This window comes from Hippoglossus hippoglossus, chromosome 19 (assembly GCF_009819705.1).
Source record: "Hippoglossus hippoglossus isolate fHipHip1 chromosome 19, fHipHip1.pri, whole genome shotgun sequence".
In the NCBI taxonomy this organism is placed as follows: Eukaryota; Metazoa; Chordata; class Actinopteri; order Pleuronectiformes; family Pleuronectidae; genus Hippoglossus; species Hippoglossus hippoglossus.
The window spans coordinates 10,706,972-10,733,298 of record NC_047169.1 but is presented as its reverse complement, the minus strand read 5'-3'; the positions used below and the strand labels follow the sequence as shown (position 1 = coordinate 10,733,298).

The 26,327-nt window shown below is 44.3% G+C and overlaps 2 protein-coding genes across 3 annotated transcripts in view; one reads left to right on the top strand and one right to left on the bottom strand.

The window, feature by feature from the left end:
* Nucleotides 1–2,128, bottom strand: part of LOC117752424 (ankyrin repeat and fibronectin type-III domain-containing protein 1) — a 138,867-nt gene extending 136,739 nt beyond the window's left edge. The window contains exon 1 of the mRNA XM_034569696.1: nucleotides 1,943–2,128. The gene's annotated coding sequence lies outside the window, so the exon portion shown is untranslated. The remainder of the gene's footprint in view (nucleotides 1–1,942) is intronic.
* A 2,615-nt stretch (nucleotides 2,129–4,743) lies between these two features.
* capn15 (calpain 15) overlaps nucleotides 4,744–26,327 on the top strand; it is a 37,868-nt gene continuing 16,284 nt past the window's right edge. The window contains exons 1-2 of one of the 2 annotated variants that reach the window (XM_034569701.1): nucleotides 4,744–5,213; nucleotides 21,091–22,750. In XM_034569701.1, coding sequence (XP_034425592.1) covers nucleotides 21,113–22,750 — 1,638 coding nt within the window. In that variant the 5' untranslated portion in view covers nucleotides 4,744–5,213; nucleotides 21,091–21,112. Of the gene's footprint in view, nucleotides 5,214–9,942; nucleotides 10,122–21,090; nucleotides 22,751–26,327 lie in introns of those variants that run through there. The other variant, XM_034569700.1, reaches the window with a different exon arrangement.

The following is a 26,327-nucleotide window of genomic DNA, read 5'->3' as shown; positions in this document are numbered from 1 at the left end:
GATCTTCGGCAGGACAAATAATCAATGCAGCAATGTGTTGTCAAACACGTGTCTATAAATACGTAATTAGATTGTGTTATACTCAAATGTAGCAACTGTTATTAAACAAATATTTACTGTGGATCGATTGTTTCTTCATTAATATACTATTTTAGATAACTATCCCGAATATATTTTTAACACATTCTAACTGAAAGTACTCTGCTCTCTCTCTGCATTTTACTGTTTTGCCACTTAAGATTGGACACATGCTATACATGTGCAGACTGGGATACAATGCACATTGTCACACACTTCATCATTTAACTTGTTTACAACTGTACATGTTACAATTATTTTACTAATTTAAGTTGGGGTTTTATTGATAATTTTAGATACGTCTTTTATAGCTGATAATTGTGTACTAATAATAACTTATAACTAATAATGTACTTTTATACCATCGTTATTATGGACAGCACATATGATTATGTTAAATACGTATTACCACAAAACTTTGTGGAATGAAGAACCCATTAGATACTGCTGCGGAACCGGATCAGGGGGCAGATCCAGGAAATGTTATCACCTTCCTAAACATTGCGAGATAAGGCGTTTTTTTGTTGCTGTTGTTGTGTTGTTTATTTTACATTTTCACTGATTTCCCAGTGATCTTGATGAAAATAAATGGGGCATATTCAGGGGACTGATATCTAAGTGTGTGTGTAATTTACTGCAACTCGATTGAATTTAAGGGAACTGTTGGACCTTGCCGTAGTTATGCTCCATTCTAGTTAGATTTGTAATAAAGTTTACAATAACTTAACAGAAAGATTCCTGAGTTTTAAACTAATCCCACTGTTGTGTTTTGGCCATCCAGTGTTTGACAAGGGATATCACAGCTCATGGCACTGGTCCATTGGATCCTCATCTTTAGCACCTGTTATGAAAACTTCCTTTGCAACAAAATTATAAGCAATCATGAGTCATCAGATAGGAGGATTTATCCTGCTTGTCATCATGCCAGCAGCTGACTGATTTGCCCGGAGCAAATCAAACTGTATGGCCTGTGGCTACATTCTGTACCCATGTGCGCCCTTCAGTCAACGACCATGAGTAATGACCTCTGACCTCCCACCTTCCTGCCGTCCACACGCCCTACAAGCCCCATGAAACATACGACACTCATTCCGTAGACACGAACCCCCGTCCACTCGCCCACACGCACATCTTTTCCTTTTTCCCCTAAGACGATTGTGTTACTCACTCTCTATTGTGGAAGCCAGTCATTTAGCCAGTCATTTCCACATGTGTGCTGGGCCATAAAACGACTGAAAGCATCCCTTTCCTGGCCAGCAGGGTCACAATTTGTCTAATATAAACACAGGACACACCACATCTGAACAGTTTTTGTCATATCCCACTACTGAACCCCCCCCCCCCCCCCCCCTTCCTCCAAATCCACAAAAAGTTTCCTCTTTCTACAGGCACAGGACACCAATGACTAAACCCCTTTTAAGACTATCTCTCCTCCTTTGATGTATGTCCACGAGGAAGAGTTAAAAGACAAAGACGTGGATCTCTGCGTGGGTTTACTTCACACTCTGAGGGGAACTTTTCTCAGAACTTCTCTCCCCTCTCGTGAAAGGCTGAACACTGAACGCTGGTGTACTTTGTGCCTCCCAACGTGCCTCGCGCTGGGTTTCCTAGCATTGTCATGACAACAGTGTGTACTCAGCGACACACTGGCCTTTTGAAAACAATCATCCAGCGAAAAGTTGACGCAAGTAAGCTAGCAGGCTAAAGGTATGCAACCTGAACACACACAAAAAGAATCGCCGCGGTTGAATGTACCTTCTTGCTCTCTCTCTCTCTCTCTCGCTCTTCTAGAATGAAGCAAGTGCACAAGTGTCTAATGGAGAGCTAAAAAAAAAAAAAAGAGAAGATGCGGTCAAACTCGTACCTTCTTTACGAAGAAAACTCCTTTTTCAAAGTTATTCCCAGGTCGTGTCGGGGGGGGGGGGGGGGGGGGGGGGGGGTAGATTCCGTCACCCGCTCAGCTTTACTCCACAAAGTTAGTTACACCGGTAGGTACGAACTTTTTCCTGCGCATGTTTTCCTCGCTACGAGCACAACAGGAACATGTGTGTGTGTGTGTGTGTGTGTGTGTGTGTGTGTGTGTGGATCAACTTCCAGCTGCAACTTTCTCCGCCCAGACTCATTCTCCTGCTCCTCTGCTTCTATCATCGGATGCTTTGCTCCGCCTCACAACTGACTCTGATCCCACAGAGGGGTTTTATAGTCTCTTAACTCACGGCTGATTTGTATTTTCTCTCTCCCCTGAGGATTGTCTTAATTCCCCCCCCAAAAACAGGATTTCAGTGCGATAATGTCCTACTTTTAATTGTGTTTTCCACAGTCCGGGTCAATTCTGGTGATTGATTGCACACGGCTCAATTATCTTAACGAGACGTTAATGGCTTTTTAGCCTTGGTCCGGCTGCCCCCACGTTATTAAAGTCCCACCGACCCCGGTTGATATTGGCCCTAATCCTTTGTAATTTCCCCGGTTCAAACAACTTGGCTGACACCGGCATTAACAGCCATAATCCAGACCCACCCAGGGTTTCACATGCTATTCCCCATTTCTTTTTTCACTCGTGGGTTTTAAAGCAACAGCACATAACTTAACAGTGGTCAACAAAATAATACAGGGTGGTTAGATCCCCAAACGTTTTTTTATTCTGTAGATTGTGAGTTATCCAAAATAATGAAAGTTGAACTGTATTTAAGCCTGGTCATGGTTTATAGATCAGGTTCAAAGCAGTTAATTGGAAATGGAAATGTCTCTTTGAAGAAAACTGTAACTTTACAGCAATGTTATACCACATTTTCATCATATTGATATTTAAATAAATATAATCCACACATAAATATTCAAGCAGGTTTAATACTGCAGCTATAGGCTTTGATCTTTGTGTTAAGAACAAAACCTCTGTTTTGTACAAAAATAAAGGTCAAGAAAAGTGGGGGCATGTTTTACTTTTAGTTTCAGTTATCATGAGGCCAGGCAATAACCATTCATTCACATCTGATTTGACGTATAAGCATGTGAACTGACGTGTAAGGAATGCAATTGTGGTTGCTCAGTATGATGGTATTTTAGTTCCACTATTGTCCTTCTGCAAGAACAGACAGAGACAGACAGACAGACAGACAGACAGAGCAGCAGTAAATCATCAGATGTTTGTCTTGATGGCAGACGTACAATTTATGGTTTAGTGACCGTAGTAGTAATATACAACAATATGTCGGTATTTGTAAACATATAAAGCATTATTAACACTTGTGCAACAGCAGCAGTAGTATACTTCACGATGTGGTGTGACGTAATGTGATATATTCAAGATTCAAGATTCAAGATTTTATTGCCACATAACTCAGTGAACACATAACCCCCTCCCCATAAAAACGTACCAATCATCTGTTGATGTTAAATACAGAATAGATACAGAATAAAATTAAATACAATAAAACTAGTGCAATTAGAGAAAGATGTCCGGTGCTTAAAAAATACCCTAAAATACAAAACACATTCAAATTCAGAGGTAGTTATTGCTTTGCGTTTGTAAAGTGCTGATGCAGGATTGAGGAGCCACTTACTGATTTCATGGTTCTACAGTAGGTGCTGTTGAGGACACGGGAAGTCTTAGTTTCAATGGTCCTGAGTCTTTTCCCTGAGGGGAGAGTTATAAAGAGGTGGTTGGCAGGGTGAGTTTGCTGTATGAGATATGTCACGATATAAAATGAAACAATACGATATGGGAGATCCTGAGTGGGCTTTCTCTGAAGAAGGGCACAATAGAATAATGTACTAGCAGCAACAGAAGTCCTTGGATTATAAGCATTTTATATGTGGCCAAAATTACTAATTTGTGGAGCCTAATATACAACTTCCGTTTGGTGTCAGGACTTTTATATCATTCGCATCCCTGTGCCCAAAGTCATGAGGCACTCACTTCCATAGTAACTCAATGTAATTTCTCATTTCTGTTTTCTTGGCTGACGCAAACCCGAGGCTGTTGGATAAAAAAAACAAAAAACATCCATGGAAATCCCCATAGTTGGATGCCTTAGATAACTGCCTTTTATAGAAACACATTTAATGAGGCATGTGGAGGACAGGGACATTTTCAAGATGTGAAATGATCTGTTATATTGCATCTGTGCCCAGACCCAAACATTGCTGAACCTAATGGCGCAAATCAAACAGTCGATGGCCACTAGATGTCACTAGATTTCCATTATTCAACACTGGGCTGCAAGTAGAGGGCGATTTAAAACTCATTATTTAAAGTTAGCTATAACATGGGTGATTATGCATTACGTATTATAAGCTAACGTAAGGCAATCAAATGACTTAAAATGTCCATATGATAATAAAATAAAAATCATAAAAATAACTTTATTCACATGGTACATTTTAAAGCATACATTACACAAGGCTTCAAAAACAAGATTACAACACATCACAGACAAGAAGCAAACTTATACAATGACATCACAGACAGCAAATGATATAATACATTTTAAAATAAAAAAATAAGCAAATAAAATAATAGAGCAGAATTTAAAAGTAATGGCAAAATAAAGGATTAAAAGATATATAAGTAATAGCAAAAAAAACCAATCAAGTTAAAGCGATATAAAAGTATTTCAATGAGGAACAATTCAGTTTTTTTGTGTTACTTATGCTCGTCAGTGGTGACGACACTCGTACCCAGATATCCGGGTTGCTAATGTCCGCGTTGAGCATGGGAAGTGTAGTCCTCTACGCCGGCATTCTGGAATGGCTTTTACGCACGCTTCCTTGCGCACACACACTGTAGTGAGCCGGACGCTGCGCATTTGACGCACGGCCGCTCCGCGCTAGCTCCTTGGAGATTCCCCCTCTTCCTTCCTGGGCTGTTTGAGGTAAACCTACACGGTCGCATCGGTGTCGCTAACACCCGGCGGAGTGAAACTACATGTACCGCGCGTTTGGCACCGATGTTGGGGACATGGAGCCGCCGCGGGCAGCGCGAAGCTAGCGCCGGGGGAAGGTGACGTTAGCCACAGCACAACCCCCGGGAAGAACTTAACCGTCTCCATGGCTGTGGAAAGTTAACGCGCAAGACGAAGAACTGGGGGAAAAGAAAAGCCGCCGAATCGCTCTCCCTCGTCCGCCGACTCGAGGTAAGGGGAACCGGGCTGGGAGTGCGGGGTTTAACCGGGGGCCACGGCTGTCGAGAGCGTCTTTGTTTACGCGGAGCTCCGGCGTCTTTCTCCCCCCGCTGCGTGCCGTCTCAATGGGATTGTTGAGTGTGGCTACACTGTGTTGGCTAATGTTAGTGTCAGGCTTCTTCCACACAGACATTGATTATGTGACAGTGGTTAGCGGCGGCAGGTCACTTAGGAACGGGGTAATACACCAATAACAACACGGAGCTCCTCTCTGATGCTGGTAGGGGAGCCGGGGTCATGAAGGTGTATCTGCATGTCCAGATACCACAGGAGCACATGAATACTTCAGCAGGGTGGATGATACTCTTTATGTGGCCTGACACGTGAACTCAGCCCATACAGTTGAGGGTTTTGGCATCAAAATAAAAAAATCCAGGCTGGTGTGTTTACATTGAAGTTGTCAGGTTCTTCAGGGTATAGTCTCATCCCAATGCTTTCCAGTCTGTCCACTAGAGAGAGAGAGAGAGAGAGAGAGAGAGAGAGAGAGAGAGAGAGGTAAAAAAACCCAGAAGAAGCATGTGACAGTCGGGACATTTTGGGTGGTGCAGAAATGACAACTTACAATTTACCGTGAAATCAGCTCACATCCTCCCTTTCCCTTCTTCCCCTCCTGTGTGTCCCTGGAGACGAGAAATGAAATCCAATATCGCTCCCTCCCTGCGTCTCCCCCCTTTTCTCTCTGGCACTGACTGTGTCAGCTGCTGTTTCCCAGGGGTGCCGACTTGCATCAGGACAGGTGGCACTTGGACAGGTGGCACCCCGAACAAAGGCCTGCAGTCCTCAGACTTCTGGCCCCGGTTTATTACCTCTGCGAGGAGGGTTATGTTTTCAGTTTCACCCTCTGTCTGCTTGTTTTTATAGTTGTTTCGTATGTTTATTTGTTTGTTTGTGATGGAAAGAGACCATTAAATATCCGTGTAGATCCAAGACTTTTTTTATATCACTTTCTTTAACTTTGTGAGACAGGGTGTTTGTTGACTTTTCATTTACATTCATCATTTACCATGGACAACAATCAGACTGATTAATTAGGGGGCTGATTTTATACATGTGCACAACTTGGTTGAATTTAAGGACTATAGGGCCTTGGCAGAAATATATGCTCTCCTGAGTGCTAATCTAGTGTTCAGTTCTTTTTTTTCTTTTTTTTGTGCACACGTTATTGTCGTTACCCCTATAACACAGCTACAGTATGCAGTACTTCAGTTTTATTTGCATATACTGCTTTCTTTGTTGTATGATTTCTGAGTAAATCTGATATGATTCTCATTCAAAGAAAACTTCCTGCATGACACAATCTGCTCTTGTTGAGGAGTTTTGACTGCTCCTCTTTCCGCATGACACAGACATTCTTGACAGCTCCAGTCATCCTCTCTGGTACAGAGGTTCGACCTATAGAGTACATCCACATCAGCTACTATGTCACACACTGGAGGCTTTTCTCTGGAATCACAGAGCAAGTCAGGTTTCACCAGACAAACCAGTTTCCCTCTGAACCCTGTGTGCACATGGAAAACCACCCTTGCAGCCACTGTGCACCTGGTTAGGCAGAGTTCCAGACAAAACGACTGGGCACACAGTCAAGCCTGCTTGAGCTGCAGCAGCATGTGTTAGTGGTGAAAAGACAACCCAGTGATTTCTAAACAAAAAAGGATTCACATGTGAATATGAGTTTTAGGTGTTTTATGCTGTTATACTGCTCAATGAAACTATATCAATATATATCGCAATATAATTTTCATCAATAGCAATATGACAAAGGTTTGATGTACAGTATGTCAATATCATGCGTATGCATTGTGCAAGCATGGTGAGGAGGTACAACACATAAGTGATCAACCTCATATTTATGAAATGTTTTGCTGATGGTAAGTGTTTGTCAATCTCTGCTCATAAAGAAGAGTTTAAAACCACAACCAATCTTTAAACCTAAAAGAAATAATAATTTGACATTTTTCGATACCGACCGATATGATCATCTTAATCTTGATATAATTTTTGGCTCATATAGTTTTATGGGTGAACACTGCGAAGTCAGTGGGAGAAGAAGAAGAGATCAGGAATGAGGTCAGCAAAGTGATATGAAGTGGAAGAGAGCGGAAAGGGGAAAGTTTGAAGGCTTATCTCAGTAATGGGCAGGGACAGTTGAGCAATGATGAGTGTGGCAGTCACAACTGTCTTCTACTTAACCCTTCACTACCTCCTCTGGCAGTGGCTCTTATCAGGGAGCCAGCAGATAAACACGAGGACATTTCAGCTAGTAGACACGAGTGGGACATGGAAACTGGTTTGATTCCCAACACTGAATCCCCCTCATCCCGTCCGAGCTGTGCCTGACACCCACTGCCACTCATTACCCCGGGATACCTTTCACATTAATGAGTGAGACCTCCACCACTCCTCTCGGACTCTTGCGAGGCAAAACCCCAGCTCGCCTCTGCTCGCCGGGGCCAGTGCGCATGCGCCATGCTGACACTCCAGTAATCCGCTGTTAGGAGGAGATTGCATCCCCCGTCCACTGCGCTCAGGCAACCAGCGAGGACGAATGAAAGCCCCCACCCCCCCCATCCGGGAGAACATATCACGGGGGGGAAATGGGAGAATTAGAGAACATATCGTGAGCAGAACGCGCCCGGGATGGAACGAGTGATCAGTGCGCGCACCGGGATGGAGCAGTTCTGATACGGAGAGCGGACTCGTATCCGAGAGGCGACAACGGGACTGGGGCGAGGATGTCTCCTCATGTAAGACAACAAGGCTCAACATCTACAGCCCAAGACGCTGGGAACATGAGATGAAGCCGGCGGAAGATGGTGAAATCCGCGATTGAGTGCTGCCTTTCCTGGACGAGACCTCCTCGGCTATTTCCACGTTTCCTCAACCTGCATGTCGCCTTCTTGCACGGTGCTCCCCCTGGCCTCTGTGTGGAAGCGGACACAAGCCAGCTTTTTTATTCGTGCGAGATTCGAGATACGTGCTGTTCACAAGCGAAATTCAAAGCACATATGCGCGTCTGTCCTCAGTGATAAGCACGCATGTAATATTCGCAGGAACCTTGGAAACCCTTAAGTATAGTTTGAAACCCATGTGATCCATGCGTTGGTGCCATGATAATCAGCTAACACTACATGTCAAACAAACCACTGGATGTTGCTGCGCAGACCTCAGCCTCGGGGTTTCCTACAAGCTATCGATACCCGTCAAAGTGCGTGCAAATGTTCCCTCTCCTCCCTCGCAGGAATGATACTTGTTTCTTTTTCGCCTGCGCAGACTTGCTGTGACAGGCTTGGGAGTCCACATTGATCCAAGCGCAAGTTGATGAACTCGACTGACTGCGCTTTTGGGATCAGACAGAAATTAAGCTGCGTCTCTCAGACAGCGGAAACTGGGATCATCTCCTCGTCCTTGCTTTTGGCAGAGCAGCCCCGAAAAGGGACATTCCTCTCGGGTATTCTGTCGGATGTTGCACGGACCTTGAAGATGAGCTGTAAACATTTTTGATGTTGTGGCAACAGTCTAAGTTTAGAGAGTGTAGCTGCTTTTTAAAACTCCACTTGTATCTGGAGTTTCTTCAGGTTCAATTCGGAAGTTCATGTGAGTTGAAATCCAAAATTGTGCAAACACCAGCAGTGGCCTCCTCGCAAGGGTTTTTCAATCGTGATTTTTTTTTTCTATCCAGTGGGAGAAATGCAGCTGGGCTGTTTTACTGGTAAACTTCCACAGCAGCTGTTAGTCGGACTGGATGTCTGAAAGATGACACTTGGACATTAGCATACTTGTAGGTTTGCCAACACCCTCCCAAGGAAATGCAGTGCATCGATTTTTCTCCTTTGCCCACATCGTAAATAACTCTGTGAATATATTTTGTGTGACTGCTATAGTTCCATGCCTCTATTGATCCGGATCAGCTGTTTTTATGGACCTTGATGCTACTGGGATTTCCTGGATGCCCCCCCACCCCCTCGCTTCTTGAACCTTGAGTTTTCCCCAGGTGAACTGTTTGGCTGCTGAGATGCTGAAAGACGGTGAACACACACAGTGTTCTCATGTGCGCAGCTTCCCCAGCTTTTGTTGAGCTTCTGAGCATGTGCAAAGGATAAAGGAACGAGGCATGAGAGCACACAGACTGGGGACATGTGTCGGAGGCAACGCGGGAGGAATTATGAGTGGCACTGTGGAAGATGTGGTGCAGAGTGCTACAGGCTTAGCGTCGACAAGAGACAGAATTATGAGCCTTTGCTGTGACAAAACTGTATTTTCTCCTCTCTGAGACCAGCCGCTGAAGTGGAATCAGTGCTCTACACATGAAATTACTTTTTCAATTGAGACCGTCTTCCTCTGTGCACTGTAGGAAATCCACCCTGCTCTGCACACTTGGCCACCTGCAAGTAACTCTAATTTCTTTGAGTACCCTCATCTTTGATTCCCTGTTGCGATGGCTTTTATTTGTTTTTACTCTAACACCCTCACAGTTCATGAGGAAATTTGCTGACAGGAAGTTTGCGGCAAATAGAAACACATGATTAGTCTCGCCTGTGTAGTCCAAACAACCCCTTTAGTATCTTCCCAATCTGTGTCTCACACTGAAAACGACTGTGGAACCCTTGTCAACCTTTTGTGCTCTAGGGGCAAACGAAACAAGTAGATCTATTCATCAGACTAGTTTCCGATCGCTGTGGCGATGGGGAGTTCAGCCTCGTCCCTCACTGCGGAGACTGAGTCGGACCATGGCTTCCGCAGCACCCCCTACCCGTCGTCACCCCCTGTGGGCTGGCTCAGGAACAGCCACAGCAGCCCGGTGTGGGGAACCACCTTCATCACACGTCAGCAGCAGCCCCCGCTGCCTCATCGGGAGCGCAGGTAAGAGCCCGACCTGTTAGCAGTCGGGTGCCAGCCAACACAGCTCTGTCCGTTGGGTGCAACTGGAGCAGGAGTGGCCTGGCTTGACTGGTTGAGTCACAGGGGGAATGAGCAGTGGGGTTGTATTACACAGAACTGCTGTGAGTGTTAGGGTACAACTTGGCATTCTTTTAGGATCTTGTGCTGATGTTGTCATTGGCTTCAGTATTTAGGTGATGTGCATTACAGGACACTGTTAATCACTGTTGTGTATTTGAGAAACTTCCTACATTCTCTTCCACAGACTTTTAGAAACGCTCACTGAATATTCAGTAACCTCACAGCTATGGATCCAATCCACTGTTTCATCAAAGCTTATCTAATCAAAGCCTACATTTTGATGTTTTTTCTATGATGCACCCAAAATCTTGCTAAGCTGGATTTGTAAACCGAAATCCCACCCTATTGGTTCCTCCCAGCGCAGCTGCACAGTATGTGCTACATTTTAGGGCTGTGCAGCGCTGAGTGGATTGCCTGGACAGATAGATTGACCCGACCTCTGTGAGCCCAATGAAAAGCAGCCCAAGGGTAATTAGAAGATTAGTTTTTCTGTTATGCTTTTAATCAGACTTCAAGAGGCGCTTTGATCCACTTGTGTTAATTTTGAAAATGATTAAAAACAAGAGTGGATGCATTCTCTTAAGAGTCTTGTTAAGTGATGCAGCACTGTGGTTTTGTTTTATTCAGTCAACACACATCTATTTTCCACCCACAGAAAACTTACCAGCGACTAGAGGCTGCTTAGTCTGTCTGAAATTGGTGGGGGGTTCTCAGACTATATTATCTATTTAGAGTTTCTCCAAGAACAAAGTGTTTTCGAGCAGCAGCAGCTGTGTAACTGAGCAAGATTTATGTCCAGCAGAGTAAACTATTTGTAGAAGAGAGGTGCTTTTTGTATATACTTTTGTTCTGTATTGACAGAATGAAAGGGATATATTCAGTTACTATATCTAGAATGACTGTGCTGCAAAAATTAATTTTTCCCCTCATTGTACTGTCATCATAGTCAAAATTCCCATCAGCAGTATGCAAGAAGCTCGACCGGTAGCTCTGACGGACTTTTTCTACTGAAAAATGATCTTCTCTCTTCTCTGATCCGCCCTCACATAAACTTGTTTAGAAGTGTCTCCAGTTTTTCTTCCGCTTTTTGGGTCATGTCTCCCGGAACAAGAACAGGCAGTTGATATCGACCGCTTGTAGTGTATTGAAGTTGTTGCTGAGTCACTCAGGGCATCATGGTCCGGTTGTTAGTTATTGATTTTCAGAGAGACCGATCACATTTCCCCACAATGGATGCCATTATTTATTCAGCATTGGTCTCCAGTTGGGCTTTCATCTTTCTTGATTCCTGCCTGCTGCTGTCAATGCTTTCCTTGCAGTTGCTCTATGTTTAACAGCTACGGCTGACATGGTTTCCTCTGCTAAGTCTTGTAAGACTTCTAAACTATAGACAGGGCTAGCTTAAGCACATGCTTTAACACGGTTCCATCAACCATACCTCTACGCATGAATGAAACTCAAGTGTGGCTCCTACTTTTCATAAGTCATAACTTGTCTTTTATTCAACAGATTCATCTTTTGTGTTTGTACATCTCTGTAGCAACAAGCCTCCACCTCCATCACTCACCAATCCCACTACACCCTCAGTCAGCTAAGCCCATAAACACAGGCAGAAATGCACAAAGACAACTCACGCACCCTCTCTGTCTGATGCTGCAAGGCAGAGAGGGACACACACACATGTTCTGACAAAAAACGTTTTAGAAAGACGATGCAGCAGCACTCTGAACATGCCCTCTTATCTGCCTCCACTCCCCCTCTCTCACGCACGCACGCACTCACTGTCGTATGCACGCAGACACACTGCTGTGTGAGCCTAACAACGTTGGGCAAGCTTTGCTGAGCTGTGACAGAGCATGAAAAACAGAAACAACAGAACACTATGAGCCCAGCTTAACTTCAGTCATTTTTATACAGTTTATTCTGCAATATATTGTCCAGTATAACTTTTCTTTTCCTTGGTACCTCGTGAACAATGTTGTCCTTGGGTATTTTCAATTTGTTTTCACCCAGCAGTGACCCATTGACTTTGGGATTCTTTGTGTGCTCTGAATCAGTGCTGTTATTGTGATGATTCCCTCATGATAAAAATTAACACCCTCAGCAGACAGATATTTGCTACAGAGGGGTAGCAGTTCATAACTGTGGAATCTCACTCTTTTCTCTTTTTTAATTAATAGCAGCTCAACACGGTTTTATTCCAATGGTATTATTGTTTGTGCTTCATTTCATCTCGGCCCCACACTCACAGTGTGTTACATTACACATGGCCTTGGGAGTCCTAAGCCATTAAAGTCAGAGTCTGCTCTCCCCAGAGTCAATCCCAGCGTCTCTACTGTCCCAGCATGATGGATGACGCTGTTTATTCCAGCTCCATTCCACTGGCTCTCCTCCCTTTAATTGGATTAAACTGGGTCCACTTGGATTCAACCAGCAGGGTCACTGGCCGTGTTTATGTCTGAATGATTTCAGCGCCTTCTCCCCTGCTAACGTCTGTCTGGCAAAGACAGGGCCGCGTCAGGACAGTCCGCACGCATGCAGAATAGATTTGGCATGCAGGCTTTGTCTCTCAGCGTGGCTTTCTTGGAGAAAAACGGAGGATGGGCGCTGCAAAATAAAATAGCCTATTGACACTGAAACTGACATGTCTCCAGATTCCCCTACTCCTGTTGCCATGGAAATGTGTTGCATATGTTCAGTAACCTAATTTCCTTGGGCCCTAGATATCCACACATAGTAGCCTGGCAGTCACACACAGAAAGAAGCATGTGCTGGCTTATCGCACCTGTGTAGGATTACAATAACCTGCTAATTACTCATGGCACTGTTTAGTGACCTTAGATAGACATTTAGCTTGATAAACCTTATGGTAAGTGTTTTTTTTTTTTACTGCCTTAAAGGGTTAAATGTATGTCTTGGTGACAGTAAATCTCTACCCTGGGCTGTCTGTGTTTGAAGTTCCCTCTCGGACTGAAGGCAGCACTGTGTCAGCAGTGTTCCTGCCCTCCAGCTTTGGGTGCCTGCAGGAACTTGAGATTAATGGCAGCAGCACCATACCCTTGATGCCCCTGCCATCTCAGCCCCTTCTTCCTCCCCGATTTCTGAGCGTCCTGGCAGCTTCCTGTTAGCGCTTGTGTTGCACCACGCTGCTGAAACCCAGTCAGAGAGTTTCCTCTGTTAAAAGATTCAACTGTCTGAAGCTGTCTCCACCGATGACAGATTCACTCATCAAAAATGAGCTCCGGTCGTGAAATATTCACCGAGGGCATAGCTAGAGGTCAGAAGCTACTGGTGTACATTCTGTTTCTCATCCAGCATTTGTATTCTTAGCATCTTCAGTCTCTTATTCACAAACAGTGATTGTTAGTTCAAATCTTGTGTAGATAATAGTTCTGGGATATGAGGCCTCGTGTGGGGTCATGTGTGTCAGGCTCACATAAAAACAACAACTTTAAAAAAAAACAGCGATGAACTGTCTTGAAGTGAAAAACATTAAAAGCATAACCAAACTCAGATAATCTCATGCTCATGGCGCTGACCTGACACATAATATTTATACAACGCCTCCCTTGTTTCTACAGAATCACACCCTTCTTGTAGCATTCCATTTTCTTGATAGAGGACTATTTATTCAGCTTTTAAAATGCCTTTTATTGTAAAGCCTCAGCAATGCTTATTAAGGATCGTCTTAGCCTGAGGGAACCTTTTTCAAAGGAGCCTTTGTCGAAGTTGCTCTGTTAGTCTGCGTCAGCATCATAACATTTTATAAACCTATTCAGTCTTAATGTTCTGTCTCCAAAAAGTCTCACTTCTCATTAAAGAAACGTCCTGCTCAGTGTCAGTTGAGCATAACTTCCCTAATTATCTTGTTGTGTTGTCTTTTGTGACTCAGACTTGACTGTTACCAATCCCCCGTACTGTTGTACTAAGTCTCGGAGTCGAAACTCTTTATCTGCTGCTAAAGTTTGGGCTCCAGACACTCGTCTCAGATAAATTCATAAGGCAGTGGCTCGGCTCCATAGTGTTTGTCGTAACAAATGAATTCAGGAGACCTGTCAGGGTTGATTAATGAGTCGTACTTATCATGCCATGGCGTATTAGCTGGCAGGTAGAAAGGTTTTTACAGTTAATCTGACCCTGATTCATCAGCTCCTTTTGAAACACGAAGAGGAATGTTTGCTCAGGGAAAATCCCTTTAAAGTGAAAGACTTGCTCTGATCTCGCACGCAAGAAAAGGGCCATAATGAAGTGATAAACAAATTTCTTTTGCCATCAGACGCAGACTGACTTAAGGGCTGAGATATATTCTATAAAGTCGGTTTTCTGTGTGTGATAAATAACGTTTGAAAGAGCTGGTGTGTTCTTGCTGTGTACAGATGCAGCAAAATTCTTCAACCATCTTTATTGTCCGATTCACACAGCACATTGGCCTTTGATGGCTGTCATTTTTAATACCAAGCTCATTGTTAAACAGAATCACCAGTCCACCCATTTCCAATACTGTTATATAGGCAGATAAAAAATGGCAATAATTCCTAAGATGTTTTTAATCAAACCCTCATGACAAAGAAATGTAATTAAAGCATTTTTATTACTTTCTATAGTTTTATTGGCCATCGGCATCAATCCGTTTGTAATGTTAGAAGTAAAAGTCAACAGAAAGCAGCAGCAGTAAGGCCAGCACTTTGGGAAGCCTGACTAATGCGCTCGCAGGTGCAGATTACTCCCTGCATCTCTGTCACTTCCAGAGCTGCAGCTATTAAACAGGATCATTGTCCAGTGCACATTCGCCACAGCATTTTTCTGACATAAACATTTAATAATCTCCAGGTCTACGCCTCTAGTTCTCTCCCTGCGTTCAAATAAAACTGAGCCTGTAAATATTTATCCCGAGAGTGACTCACTTTATTTGAGCGTGTTTGTGTGTGGAGCGGCTCTATCTGGAGTGAGTTCAACACAGTCTGCCTACCTAGAGTTATCCAACTCCACGCGGCCTCTTAGTAATCCCAGATAACGAATGTAGAGAAGCCTTTTGTCGGGGAATTCAAATGACCCAAATAAATTGCAACAAATTACAAATGCATCATCGATAGATCGAGTCTGGGTTAATCTCATTTGATCTATTAAATTATGAACTTGTGTATTCCTCAGGGAAATTAGTTTATCGTCATTAAAACAAATTGCTGATTAAGAGATAGAGAAGGAGGAAGCAATAGAAGCCGAAGAAAATTGCTAAATTATTTAAAATGATAAAAGCAATTATATGGTTTTATAATTTCTTATATATACATTAATGTATTATCTATCTATCTATCGTCTATCTTTTTAGTACATTGTAAAATTAGGACGACTGAATGAAAACGTGTTTTGAGCGCTTCCATAAAGGCAAGATCATATTACTCTGACTAATTGCATTACTGATTAATTCATTGATAATTCATCGGGCTTAATTGACCCCATGTGAGTGTTTTAAAATCGCTCCAACCTGGAGTCTGAGACCCCCCCAAATATTCAATGACTAATGAGGTAGTTTGTGAGGCTGTGAACACATTAGCTTTCTCTGCAAATTAGAATGGGTGATTTCACTAGGTACAGTAATCTTTTTATTGTCATTAATTGCAGAAATCTGTTATGCTGTTGATCATAGTTTATCAGGAAGCTTTTTTTCTGTCAGTATTTCTCTGCTGTCAGCAGGTTGTGCGGTACAATTCCCTTTCAAAGAGTCATATGAAATGTACGGACGAGCCCGACCCAGCTCAGCATGGCTTGGTTGCATTATTAATTAGGAGCAGCCCCCATCCGGACAAGTTCACTTCACCACATTCTGTGTCTGTTGAGCCATTTAGCTCAAGTTTGACTTACTAGGAAAATACTTTTAATCATACAAGTGCACACCTTGTGGTCACTTTGGGGTTTCGCTTGCAGATTTTTCTTGGCACGTACTCTTTGTGGTTTCCAGTATAACACACCCTTGAGCTGTAATGTGTGTGTACCAGCAGCTAGTAACAGGTGGGGCATGCTTTGTATCTCTCAGCTATTGTGTCGTATGAAGGAAGTAGAAACGCATACACTTGATGAGAAATGGATTCATTCCTACTCCTATTGTGTTTAGGCTCAGAGAACCATTGTGTCTTGCTAATTTCCTAAGCACAGCTAGACACAAGATAAACTGTCATGGAAACCCTGTGTGACACACTTTTTAGTTTTTTTTTAAAATTATGATTACTATAAACGAATTGTGTAGCTTCTATATGATAGTCCCAGATCTTGAGGGAAAGCCGCCACACACTGACTCCGCTGCTCACATCTCTCTTTCTCTCTCTCTTACATTGACACAAGCTCAGCTGACGTCTCTGACCCGCTACAGTTTAAACTTAGACTTGTTTGAAATGACGCAACAGTATCAACACTGATCACCACATAATGATCAGTCATTTTCTTAAATGAGTAAAATCTTCCTAGCTGCACACACTCCACCCTCTCTGTCTCTCTGTCTCTGTCTCTCTCTCTCTCTCTCTCTCTCTCTCTCTCTCTCTCTCTGTGTCACTCTCTCAGACACACAGCCAGCCAGAGACACACACACACACACACACACACACACACACACACACACACACACACACACACACACACACACACAAAGAGACTGGGTAATTAATTGTACTGGTTAAGGAAAAGCCTTGTCAACAATAACATCTGGTTGATACTTGTTTTTTAAGCCAAGGAGGGTACCACACTTTCCCCTCGGGCCCTGGGCTCAGAGCCAACCTTGGAAAGGCAGTGCTAATGACTGTCGCACAAAGGTCAAATGTCTCACAGCGAGGCAGGGAGAAACTGGCGAGACTCAGCTCACTTGATCCCGCAACCAGGTTCAGTATGTGGAGTGAATTCAAGTAGCCAGCCGAAGGTAACCCTTAGATTACCAACAGGGCCTTTGTAGATTTAGCTCAGTCTTTTACATTTCTTACAGTCCTACTGACCCATATTATGTCCTGGCTCATCTACATACATCTTTACGCTCTTTTCATCAGCACCCTTTTTTTCTCCAGCCTAAAGACTTCCTTTGCAATATCTCAGTTGTTTACTATGATGGTGCTGACTTGCTCGTTTTCACTGAGCGTTTTAAAGATCACACTCCGTGTAATGGTCTGCCGAAGTGCTCCATGATTATCTTACACCCAGTGAAGCATTTCAAAATTAGCCAGGGGTCACTGATGTTCTTGCTTAAGTGAATTTTGAACTAGGAGCAGGTTCCTTATTGGCAGCGATCTGCATTGAGGACCTCATTGCAAAAAGATGGGTTTTGTAGAGGTGAGGTCTCTCTCTCTCTCTCTCTCTCTCTCTCTCTCTCTCTCTCTCTCTCTCTCTCTCTCTCTCTCTCTCTCTCTGTCTCTCTCTCTGTCTCTCTGTCCCTCTCTCTCTCCACTGTAAGCTGTTGGCCTGCTTCCCAGGTCTGCGACACTGAGGAACAGAGGAGCTGAAGTGGGCACTTTTAGAACAGCTCCATTGAACACAGGGCCAAGGACAAAAGGTGTTTGTGTGTATTTGTGTGGATCTGTGTGTAACTCTGTGGATGTTTGTCTGAATATGTATGCACTCTTATGAGTGGAGCATGTACACGGAAAGCATCCTTTTAAGTAGGGTCCAGGGATCACAGGCAATAGTGGGTCATCCTCTGCTGCAGGCATGTACTGTACATGCAAAGGTGTGTGTGTGTGTGTGTGTGTGTGTGTGTGTGTGTGTGTGTGTGTGTGTGTGTGTGTGTGTGTGTGTGTGTGTGTGTGTGTGTGTGTGTGTGTGTGTGTGTGTGTGTGTGTGTGTGTGTGTGTGTCCAGAAATGGAGCTAAAATATCTTGGAGATAAATGCCACCATCTTGCACTTTTGGATTCTTTGCAGTAGGGATCATAATGTTTTACCCTGAGTTTAATAACTTCAAATAATTAACTAAACCAAACTCACTTGACAAATGAACACTTGAACATAAATCATTTATTTGACATGTACAATGACTTTTTAGTTTGGACCATGCCCTACCCATTAACGTGGAGGAGGCAGAATTTATGAACTATATTGCAGCCAGCCACCAGGAGGCGATCAAGATAATTTGGCTTCTCTTTCTTGTCTTCTAACTTTTTATACAGTCTATGGTGTGTACTCATGATGCATTCATAGTGCATTGAAGGGGCCACGACTGTGATTGTAGATGTTCATCATGTGTTGCTTTCATTTGATAGGCGCGATGCAGACAACTGAAAATAATGATATATTTAAGCCAGGTATTAACATTTCCTGGAGAGGCCGATTATGTCGTTGAGAAGCTCTTAGAACGGCTGCTGTAGACAGAAACATAATGAATTTACAATCCCCGGTGCTCCGGCGAGAACCAAATCAATTGCTGTGACAAAGTCTCTGTGCGGCTGACACCATGACTTTGCTCTCTCGCTGGAGATGAAAGAGGCCTGACAGTTATGAAAATGGCCACAGGGAAGTATCTGTCATCAAACATGAGGTGTTGACACTTGTTGTTGTTGTTGTCATTGCTGTTTGCAGGCCTTTGAAGAACCAAGCACAGTGTGAACATGTGCGATCAACGCCAGGGCTGTCACTCAATTCAAACACATTTAACTAAACCACTGAGTGGGTGGAGTTTGTGTTTTAGTCTGAGGCAACACTATAGGTTTTTGAAGATAGAATAAATATTTTCAGTGCATAATGAAAATATTGTTTTTGGCAAACAATTTTGATGCACTTCGTATTCTCACACAGGGACTGATGCTGCATCCACACCCCCTCTATGTTAATTTGTAAGGTTAAGAACCCTTCCAAATTCCACACTACCATGGGGACATGACAGCTATTGCTTCTGGATGAAAGCTAAACAAAGCGCTAAGTACTGATCTCCTAGTGTTTGTGTGTCTTCATAAAAATTGTGTTTTCCTAATTTTCCTCATCATTATCATTGGAGGGCTTAGCTTCCTCCTCACTCCATAGGGCCCTGGTTTATGTTGGAGTGCTGACTTCAGCCCACGGGAATGAATGCAGTGCTAATGGCTCCTGACATAAAGCACTGGGACTCCTACTTCCATACTTTTGCTGCCTCGAGGTAGAGGACGAAATGTGGCACAAATGTAGCTCGTCTGTCAATAAATAAATATAGTGCTACATGCCTGCACACGCTTAGTGGTAAGAACCTACAGACTCGAAGACACCCATAGAGACACGTTAGAGGCCCTTCCTGCTGCCATTCTCCTCCTTGCCTTTGGGAGGAGAGTTGACGGGAGTAGTGGAGCTGGGAGCAAGAGCTTTTCTGTGAGAGGTCCCCCTGGGTTCTGGGGATTGGCCTGGTTTAAAAAGGTTTAATGGAGTTGAACTAAGGGAAATCAGTTGGCCTGGACACATGGTGCTGCAGTGGAGAAGAGCAATTGGGCCACACAACCAGCAAGTCTCTCCTATACTGTGGCAGAAATCTATGTCCTAATGTGACAAGCAACAAAGGAATAATCAGAAAATGTTTCTCCATAGAAAAATAGGCTTGTTTTCACAGCACGTACATTTTACAAATAGCCACAAACCACTGCTTTCCCCATAAAAGCCTTTGTCGAAGCACCTTTGCATGTGGGCATAGTTCTCTAACCATAGAAGAAAGGCAGATAAATGTGACCAGATCCACACACTCTGTGGGTAGCATCTTCGCCACTGGGATCAATAAAAAGGAGCATCGTGGTATTCCAGCTCTTAGCACCTTCCCCTCTGCTACCCTACAATCCCCACAGTACCTTCTCTGTGTTGGTGTTCACACATGAGCAGCTTGAGCGACTGTGACATTTTTATGGGTTTGTCCAGACAGCAACCACGTCCGTCCCTTGGGGCCAACCCTCTCCAAACCCACCCTCCCACCCCCTTGTACTTTGGAGGTATCCAACTGTGCCGCTCCCCCCCCCAAAAGGCTTAGATATACCCACTATCAATATGTTGGATTGACTGAACTGCAGCCACACGGAATGAACTACATGCAAGTCAATTCAGAACAACACTGTTGGAGGTTATTTTGTCTAAGGGGTGGAAATCCCTCTACACTGTTTATACTGCTGAAGATTAATTAAAATTCAACAGTATGAATGGTTTGTAATTTCAATAACCCCAAAGTCCAAAGTTCTGCTTATTCACTGCACCCATCCATTCAAACTTAATTTAGAAATTCACTTGGGCATTGGGTTGACATGACCTTAAGTAGCTCCCGTCTACCCTGCATTAACATTCACTCAGAAAAAGGGAGATGGGTGCTTAAGTGAAGTGGAGGAGATCCTGTGTTTTTTTTTCAGTCTAATAAGTGTCAGTCAGGAGTACTCAATGAACTCTCGCTGCCTCTCTCTGCCTCTCTCTACCTCTCCTCTCCTCTCCATGTGCTGTCTTCCTAGCTCTAATCATGTGGCCATTGTGTATGGATTTACAGCCCTCACTGCCCCCAGGAGGGAGATTTGATTTTTCCCCTGCACTTGCTAATCTTTCCCTCTCACACTCTATTTTTCTTTTCTAATTCTGTCTTTCTCCCCTCCTCTCGCAGTCCCAGAGATGTTTTTGCTGTCTTGTCTGCCGATTATCACCATGAGTTGACTGGAAGCATGTATTCATCCTCAGGGTTCTTCATAATTTTTTATTTCTCACTCTTTCTGATGCCATCTTACTTCTTTTTTTTTTTTTACTTTGCTCCTACATTTCTCCACGGACACTTTATTCAAACAGAATACTGACTGAAATTACTGAAATGATTGAGCAGCGCCAAACTCGATATGAATTTATTATTGCTGTGCAAAAGTAGGTAAAACTATTATGAATTTGTTTTGACACATTGTCTACTTTTTTTTCCAGCCACTCTCACTCTCCTGGCTCCATGGCAGCAGCGGTGCGAGGCAGTGAGTGGTCGTGTGGACGCTGTACGTTCTTGAATGCCGGCGCAGCACCTCGCTGTTCCATTTGTGAGGCCCCACGCCAGAAACCTGACCTTAACCAGATCCTGCGGCTGAGCAGCACCGAGGAGCATCGCTGGGCCTGCCCCCGCTGTACCCTTAACAATCCCCAGGGATCTGGAGCCTGCTCCGTCTGTGGCTTTGGACCATCCCTTGCCACTAACACACCCCCTACCACCACCATAGCCGCCACCGCCAATGGCCTGCCGTCTGCTCCGACCGAACCTCCAACACCAACTCTCCCTCCCACAGTCCTGCTTGAGCCTCAGGGGCAGCATCCAGCTAAGGAGGAAGTGCTACGACGGTCCGAGAGTAATGGAGAGGTGGGCAGCCTGGAGGTGCAGCACTCGGGCTGGGCTTGCCCTAGATGCACACTCCACAACACTCCTGTGGCTTTGTCGTGCTCAGCCTGTGGTGGCCCCAGGAAACTGTCTTTGCCTAAAATCCCCCCAGAGGCACTAGTGGTGCCTGAGGTGCGCACACCTGTGCTGGGATTTCCAGTTCACACAGCAGGGACTGCCCCACTACTCATAGACCTTACAGACGATTCTCCCCCACCCCCTCCCTGTGATCCTCAAGAACCTCCCCATGTGTCCTCACAGTCCCTCTCCTCCCCCTTTACTTCTTTCTCTTCCCTCCAGAATAACCCAGTGCCCCGAAGCAGGAGAGAAGTGCCCCCTCCAGGGCGCCCACCGAACGCAGGCACCAACACTCCCAGTCCCACTTCCCCATCAACGGCCACTGTGCCACCCCAGCCAGGCCCACAGCGGCCAGCCAAGCCCAAACATGCCCAACCCCAGGAACCCTCATACCCCAACAAGCGCCTCAGTATCTTGGAGGAAGAAGATGCTCAGCACCACCCACTGACTCCACACCTCCCTGTTGCTTCCACAGCTGCCCCCACCTGGAAGTGCCCTAGTTGTTCTTTGCCCAATCCAGGTAACTCATCTAAATGTGAGGCCTGCCGATCATCACGGGCAGGCGCTGACCTCATTGACCTTGTTGGCTGCGAAACGGTACGATTTACCCCAGCTAGCCCCTCCAGCCCAGACTTCAGCACCTGGGCCTGTTCCAAGTGCACCCTGCGCAATCCTACAGGGGCACCTAAGTGCTCAGCCTGTGGTTCTTCCAAGCTGCATGGCTTTCAGGAACAGCAGGCGCCCATGACCCGCTGCTGTGCACACTGTGGCCTCCCATCGGGGTCTGGTACGGCATCTTGTTCTTGCACACCTTCATCCTCTTCAGGTCATAAAACACGGAAACAGGCCCGGGGCTACCCTTCCTCCTCCCCTGCTATTGCTCCTTCCAATTCCACTTCCTCCTCCACCTTATCGAGCCTTCAAGAGAAGATAGGACAGTGGAGCTGCCCGGCATGTACGCTGCTCAACGACATCAAGGCCAAGAACTGTGCAGCGTGCCACACACCCCAGCAGTACCTCACCCTTCGCAAAGTGATGAAGCCTCTGAAGAGGAGGGAGAGCATGCATGTCGAGGCCCGTCGACGAAATGACGAAGGCGAGGCCAAGGAGCTTTGGGAGAACATTGTCAGCTTCTGCAGAGAGGTAAGAGTAACTAAACTACTAATGACAAATGGCTCAACAGTGACACACATGTATATTATAAGGGTTTCAGACTATCTATGTTGAGATCTGTTTTACTACTTGAATTCATAAGACCATGCTTAAAGCCGGAAGGTTTTTCTTTTGCAGTGCACTTGTTATCTAAGGGTGAACAAGTAAACCCTTGTCCGACTAGGTCATTTGTTGTCCTGCAACTCTGAGTTCTTGATATGTCAGTGTTACCTTTTCTTTGTGTTGAGTTTTCCTTGATGTCTTTGATAACCCTGCTTATTTCAATGTGTAATGCGTCACAGGGTGCACATTGCCTTGCATAGCACAGCTCCTTCATTTTAATTCCTCTTTTTTGCAACGGCTCTGGCTTTGTTCCCACTCCCCTCAATCTTTCTAATTTCAGAGAAATGCTAATAGGCTTTGTCATTACCTCTGTTTGCACTTGCTTTGTTAGCTGGGTTTAAAACGACCAGTGGGTGAATCTTGGCTACCTGAATGAGCTGCAGATACTGAGCGTCTCATTTCTATAGCCAGACTATAGCCCGCCCTCATTCTGAAAGAAGTCCCTTAACTAAATACTGCAATACTCTGTTGCAGAACTGTAACTCCTGTCTTGGGAGTCCAGCTTTATTTGTTCTGAATAGTTATTTTTTTTCACTCCTGACAGTTTAGTTTGAGTCAGATGTTCTATTTCCTGTCCTCAGTTGACTCCCACCACAACTTGGAGTTCTTATTTAGGAAGACATTGGGCGGCTTAATGAAATACATTTCTTTGTATCAGCAGACCTGCCTCTTAGACATAAAAACATTTTTGATCATTCTGAATGTAATTTCCCTTTAATGTGAACTTCACACTTTCAATTTGTGAAGTTATTAAAACATCAGAACTGTGGTTGTTGTTAAAAGCTCCTTTTTATATCAATACACACCCTGAAACAGAACATAATCATTATGTTGAATAATAAAACTAGATCATCCTGTTGTTTTGTTCTCAGTATTGAAAACGCTAATGATGTTATGCTTTTGTAATTCTGGGCTTGTCTGTTGTCATAACAACCCTAATGAACGATAATAATGCCCAAAGAGGACGAAAGGTCAATTGGGGCGTTCATCCGTCACCGCAGTTCGGAGACATGGAGACGTCTCGCCTAGCTACTGTAGTTAAGATGGGACAAGCTTTATTTGGCTCCTCTGTATCACACCACTTCATGCTCACTTTGTTTCTGCAGACCTTTGATAAGCCTCTAGTGTGTTGTCATGGATATGCTACTCAGAGCTGTCACAAGGGCTCATTTGTTAAGACCTATGCTAATGAGGCAAATCTGATTGGACGAGTTAAACCTCAGAAAAATGCAGAATCCAGAAACTATTAGATTCAGGTAATTTTTTGTGCAGCAGCAGATTTATTTTTCTGAATTTCTTCGGGTGATGCGTTCCCATTCACTGCACCGCCATTGCACCTATCATGCCATGTTTACAATAGCATGGAGTGAGCTTTTGAATGCATAATTTATGTCTTCTTTGAAAGTCGCAGGGCTCACTGCTGTTAGCGTGGGAGGGAAGTTGGCTTAGTAGGAAGGAAGGATATCGGAGATCTCTCATCCCCACCTTTCCCTTTCCCTAATTTGAGGCCGACATTTAAAATACCCGTTCTTTTTTATCATCTTTCCCTTTTTTCTCCAAATATTTCAGGCCTCCTTCTCTCCAACTCTCCCCCCTCTGCTCTCTTCAAAGTACTTTCCCCTTTTCATCTCCTTTTTATCCCATCTCCTTCATCACATCTATCCCCACATGCTCATCCTGTGTTTTTTCTCTTCCTCTCTGCTAATATCTCAAAATATGCTTTTCCCCTTGCCACCCACTGTACCCTCTCCGCCCCCACCCCACCCTCTCCACACGACTGCACTCAATTCACCAGTGTAGCAGATAATGTGTGTGTTTGTGTGTGTGTGTGCTAAGGTGAACACAGGGCTCTTCTATTTTTAGCAGCAGAGCTAGAGAAGAGAAGAGCAGAAACGATCGGCTTCCCTATAGTGAATGAAATCTCTAACAGCATCAACCACTGCAGCTCAGTTTTAGGGGTCAAAGATCTGAAGGGGGCTAAAATTGTTAAGTAAGAGGCTCTAGTCTGTCGTATCCATCTCTGTCAAAGCATTAACACTTGGCAAGCACTGAAAACACCAGCGGTGAAAATGTAATTACGATAAAAGCTTTCGGTTTACCCTGTTAAGGCATGTGGGCAGTCCATTCACACAAACACAGCGAGTGTGTCCGAGCGTACGTTTCTGTTTGTTTAGTTCCGATTTTCCTCCTCGAGTCGTTGCATTATAGCAAATGGTGCTGCTGATGAAACTGACTGTAGAAGTTACAGCAGAGTTTGTCCAGATTGCAACAATCAATAAAGAGCAAAAAAAATGAAGCTGGAGTTGTACTGGAAGAAATATTATTCTCTCTTCACCTGAGGGCCTCGTTGCTTTTCTACTCTCCTTGATTGGTTTTGAGAGTAAGAGGTGTGTGCTTGATGCCAGTGCCCCAGAGCGTGTCCGCTTACTCACGGTGCCAAGCGAGTAAATGCTACTAAGAGCCATCAGCGCCGCTTGTGAACTGTAAAACCCAGCATGGCTGGAACTCGTGCCTCTGTTCCCTCTCCATGTCACCCTCAGAGGGAGCAACAAGAAGATGCCACATGGCAACAGATTAACTTTGATTTGTTTTATTTATCTCCTCAACACCACTCTCTGTAACCACTTCTGTCATTTGATTTTGTGCCACACGTTGGATTGTATCTGGGGTTTTGGTTTACATGTTTTGGATTGTAAGTTGTGACTGCCTGCAGTGACAGGTTTTCACAGACTGTGACAGCCGTGTACGTGCCAGGCTGTTCTGGGATGCCTTTGTTTTGAGTTTAATAAGTGTAGCACTGTGAAATCCAGCTCTATGGTTCCTTGTCACCACGTTTTTTTCCGAGATCAATATGTTGTCTACGAGATGTAGATGTCTAGCTACAAGCTTACACTCCTCAAAAAAGCATTGTATGGCTGCCAGTTGTGTGTATTCTGGGAGATGGCATGGAGGCAGCAGGTTTTCTGAGCTCAGCAGTGAATTGGCTGATCACTGTCTCGGGTTTGCGTGCTGGCATGTGCCCAGTGGAAGACTCAGAGTTGGCAGCACCAGGTCAGCTAGATTTACACTAGTAGACATCACATTGCAACCTCAATAACAGAATTGTTTTTGTGTTCGTATTTCATTAAAACTCCTTACACAATCAAAAAGTGTTGCTGATAACGTCGTAGCTTGTATATGTTATATGTTAATTCAATTTCTTTTAAATCCATATTCTTATATACTTACTTGTTTGTTTTTAACATTTTATAATTTTTATGGATCGTGTAAAAAAAGATATCAGGAAAAGGACAAGACTTCAGTTACAAAGCAGCTTATGTGTGACATTAGATTGAAGTGTATTCTCTGTTTGTGCCCACCTTTGATAGCCATGCCTCCCTCTCCTCCTCTGTGGAAAATCCCCGAGACCGTACAATAAAAGCAAGCACAAGGGTCAAACTTAAGC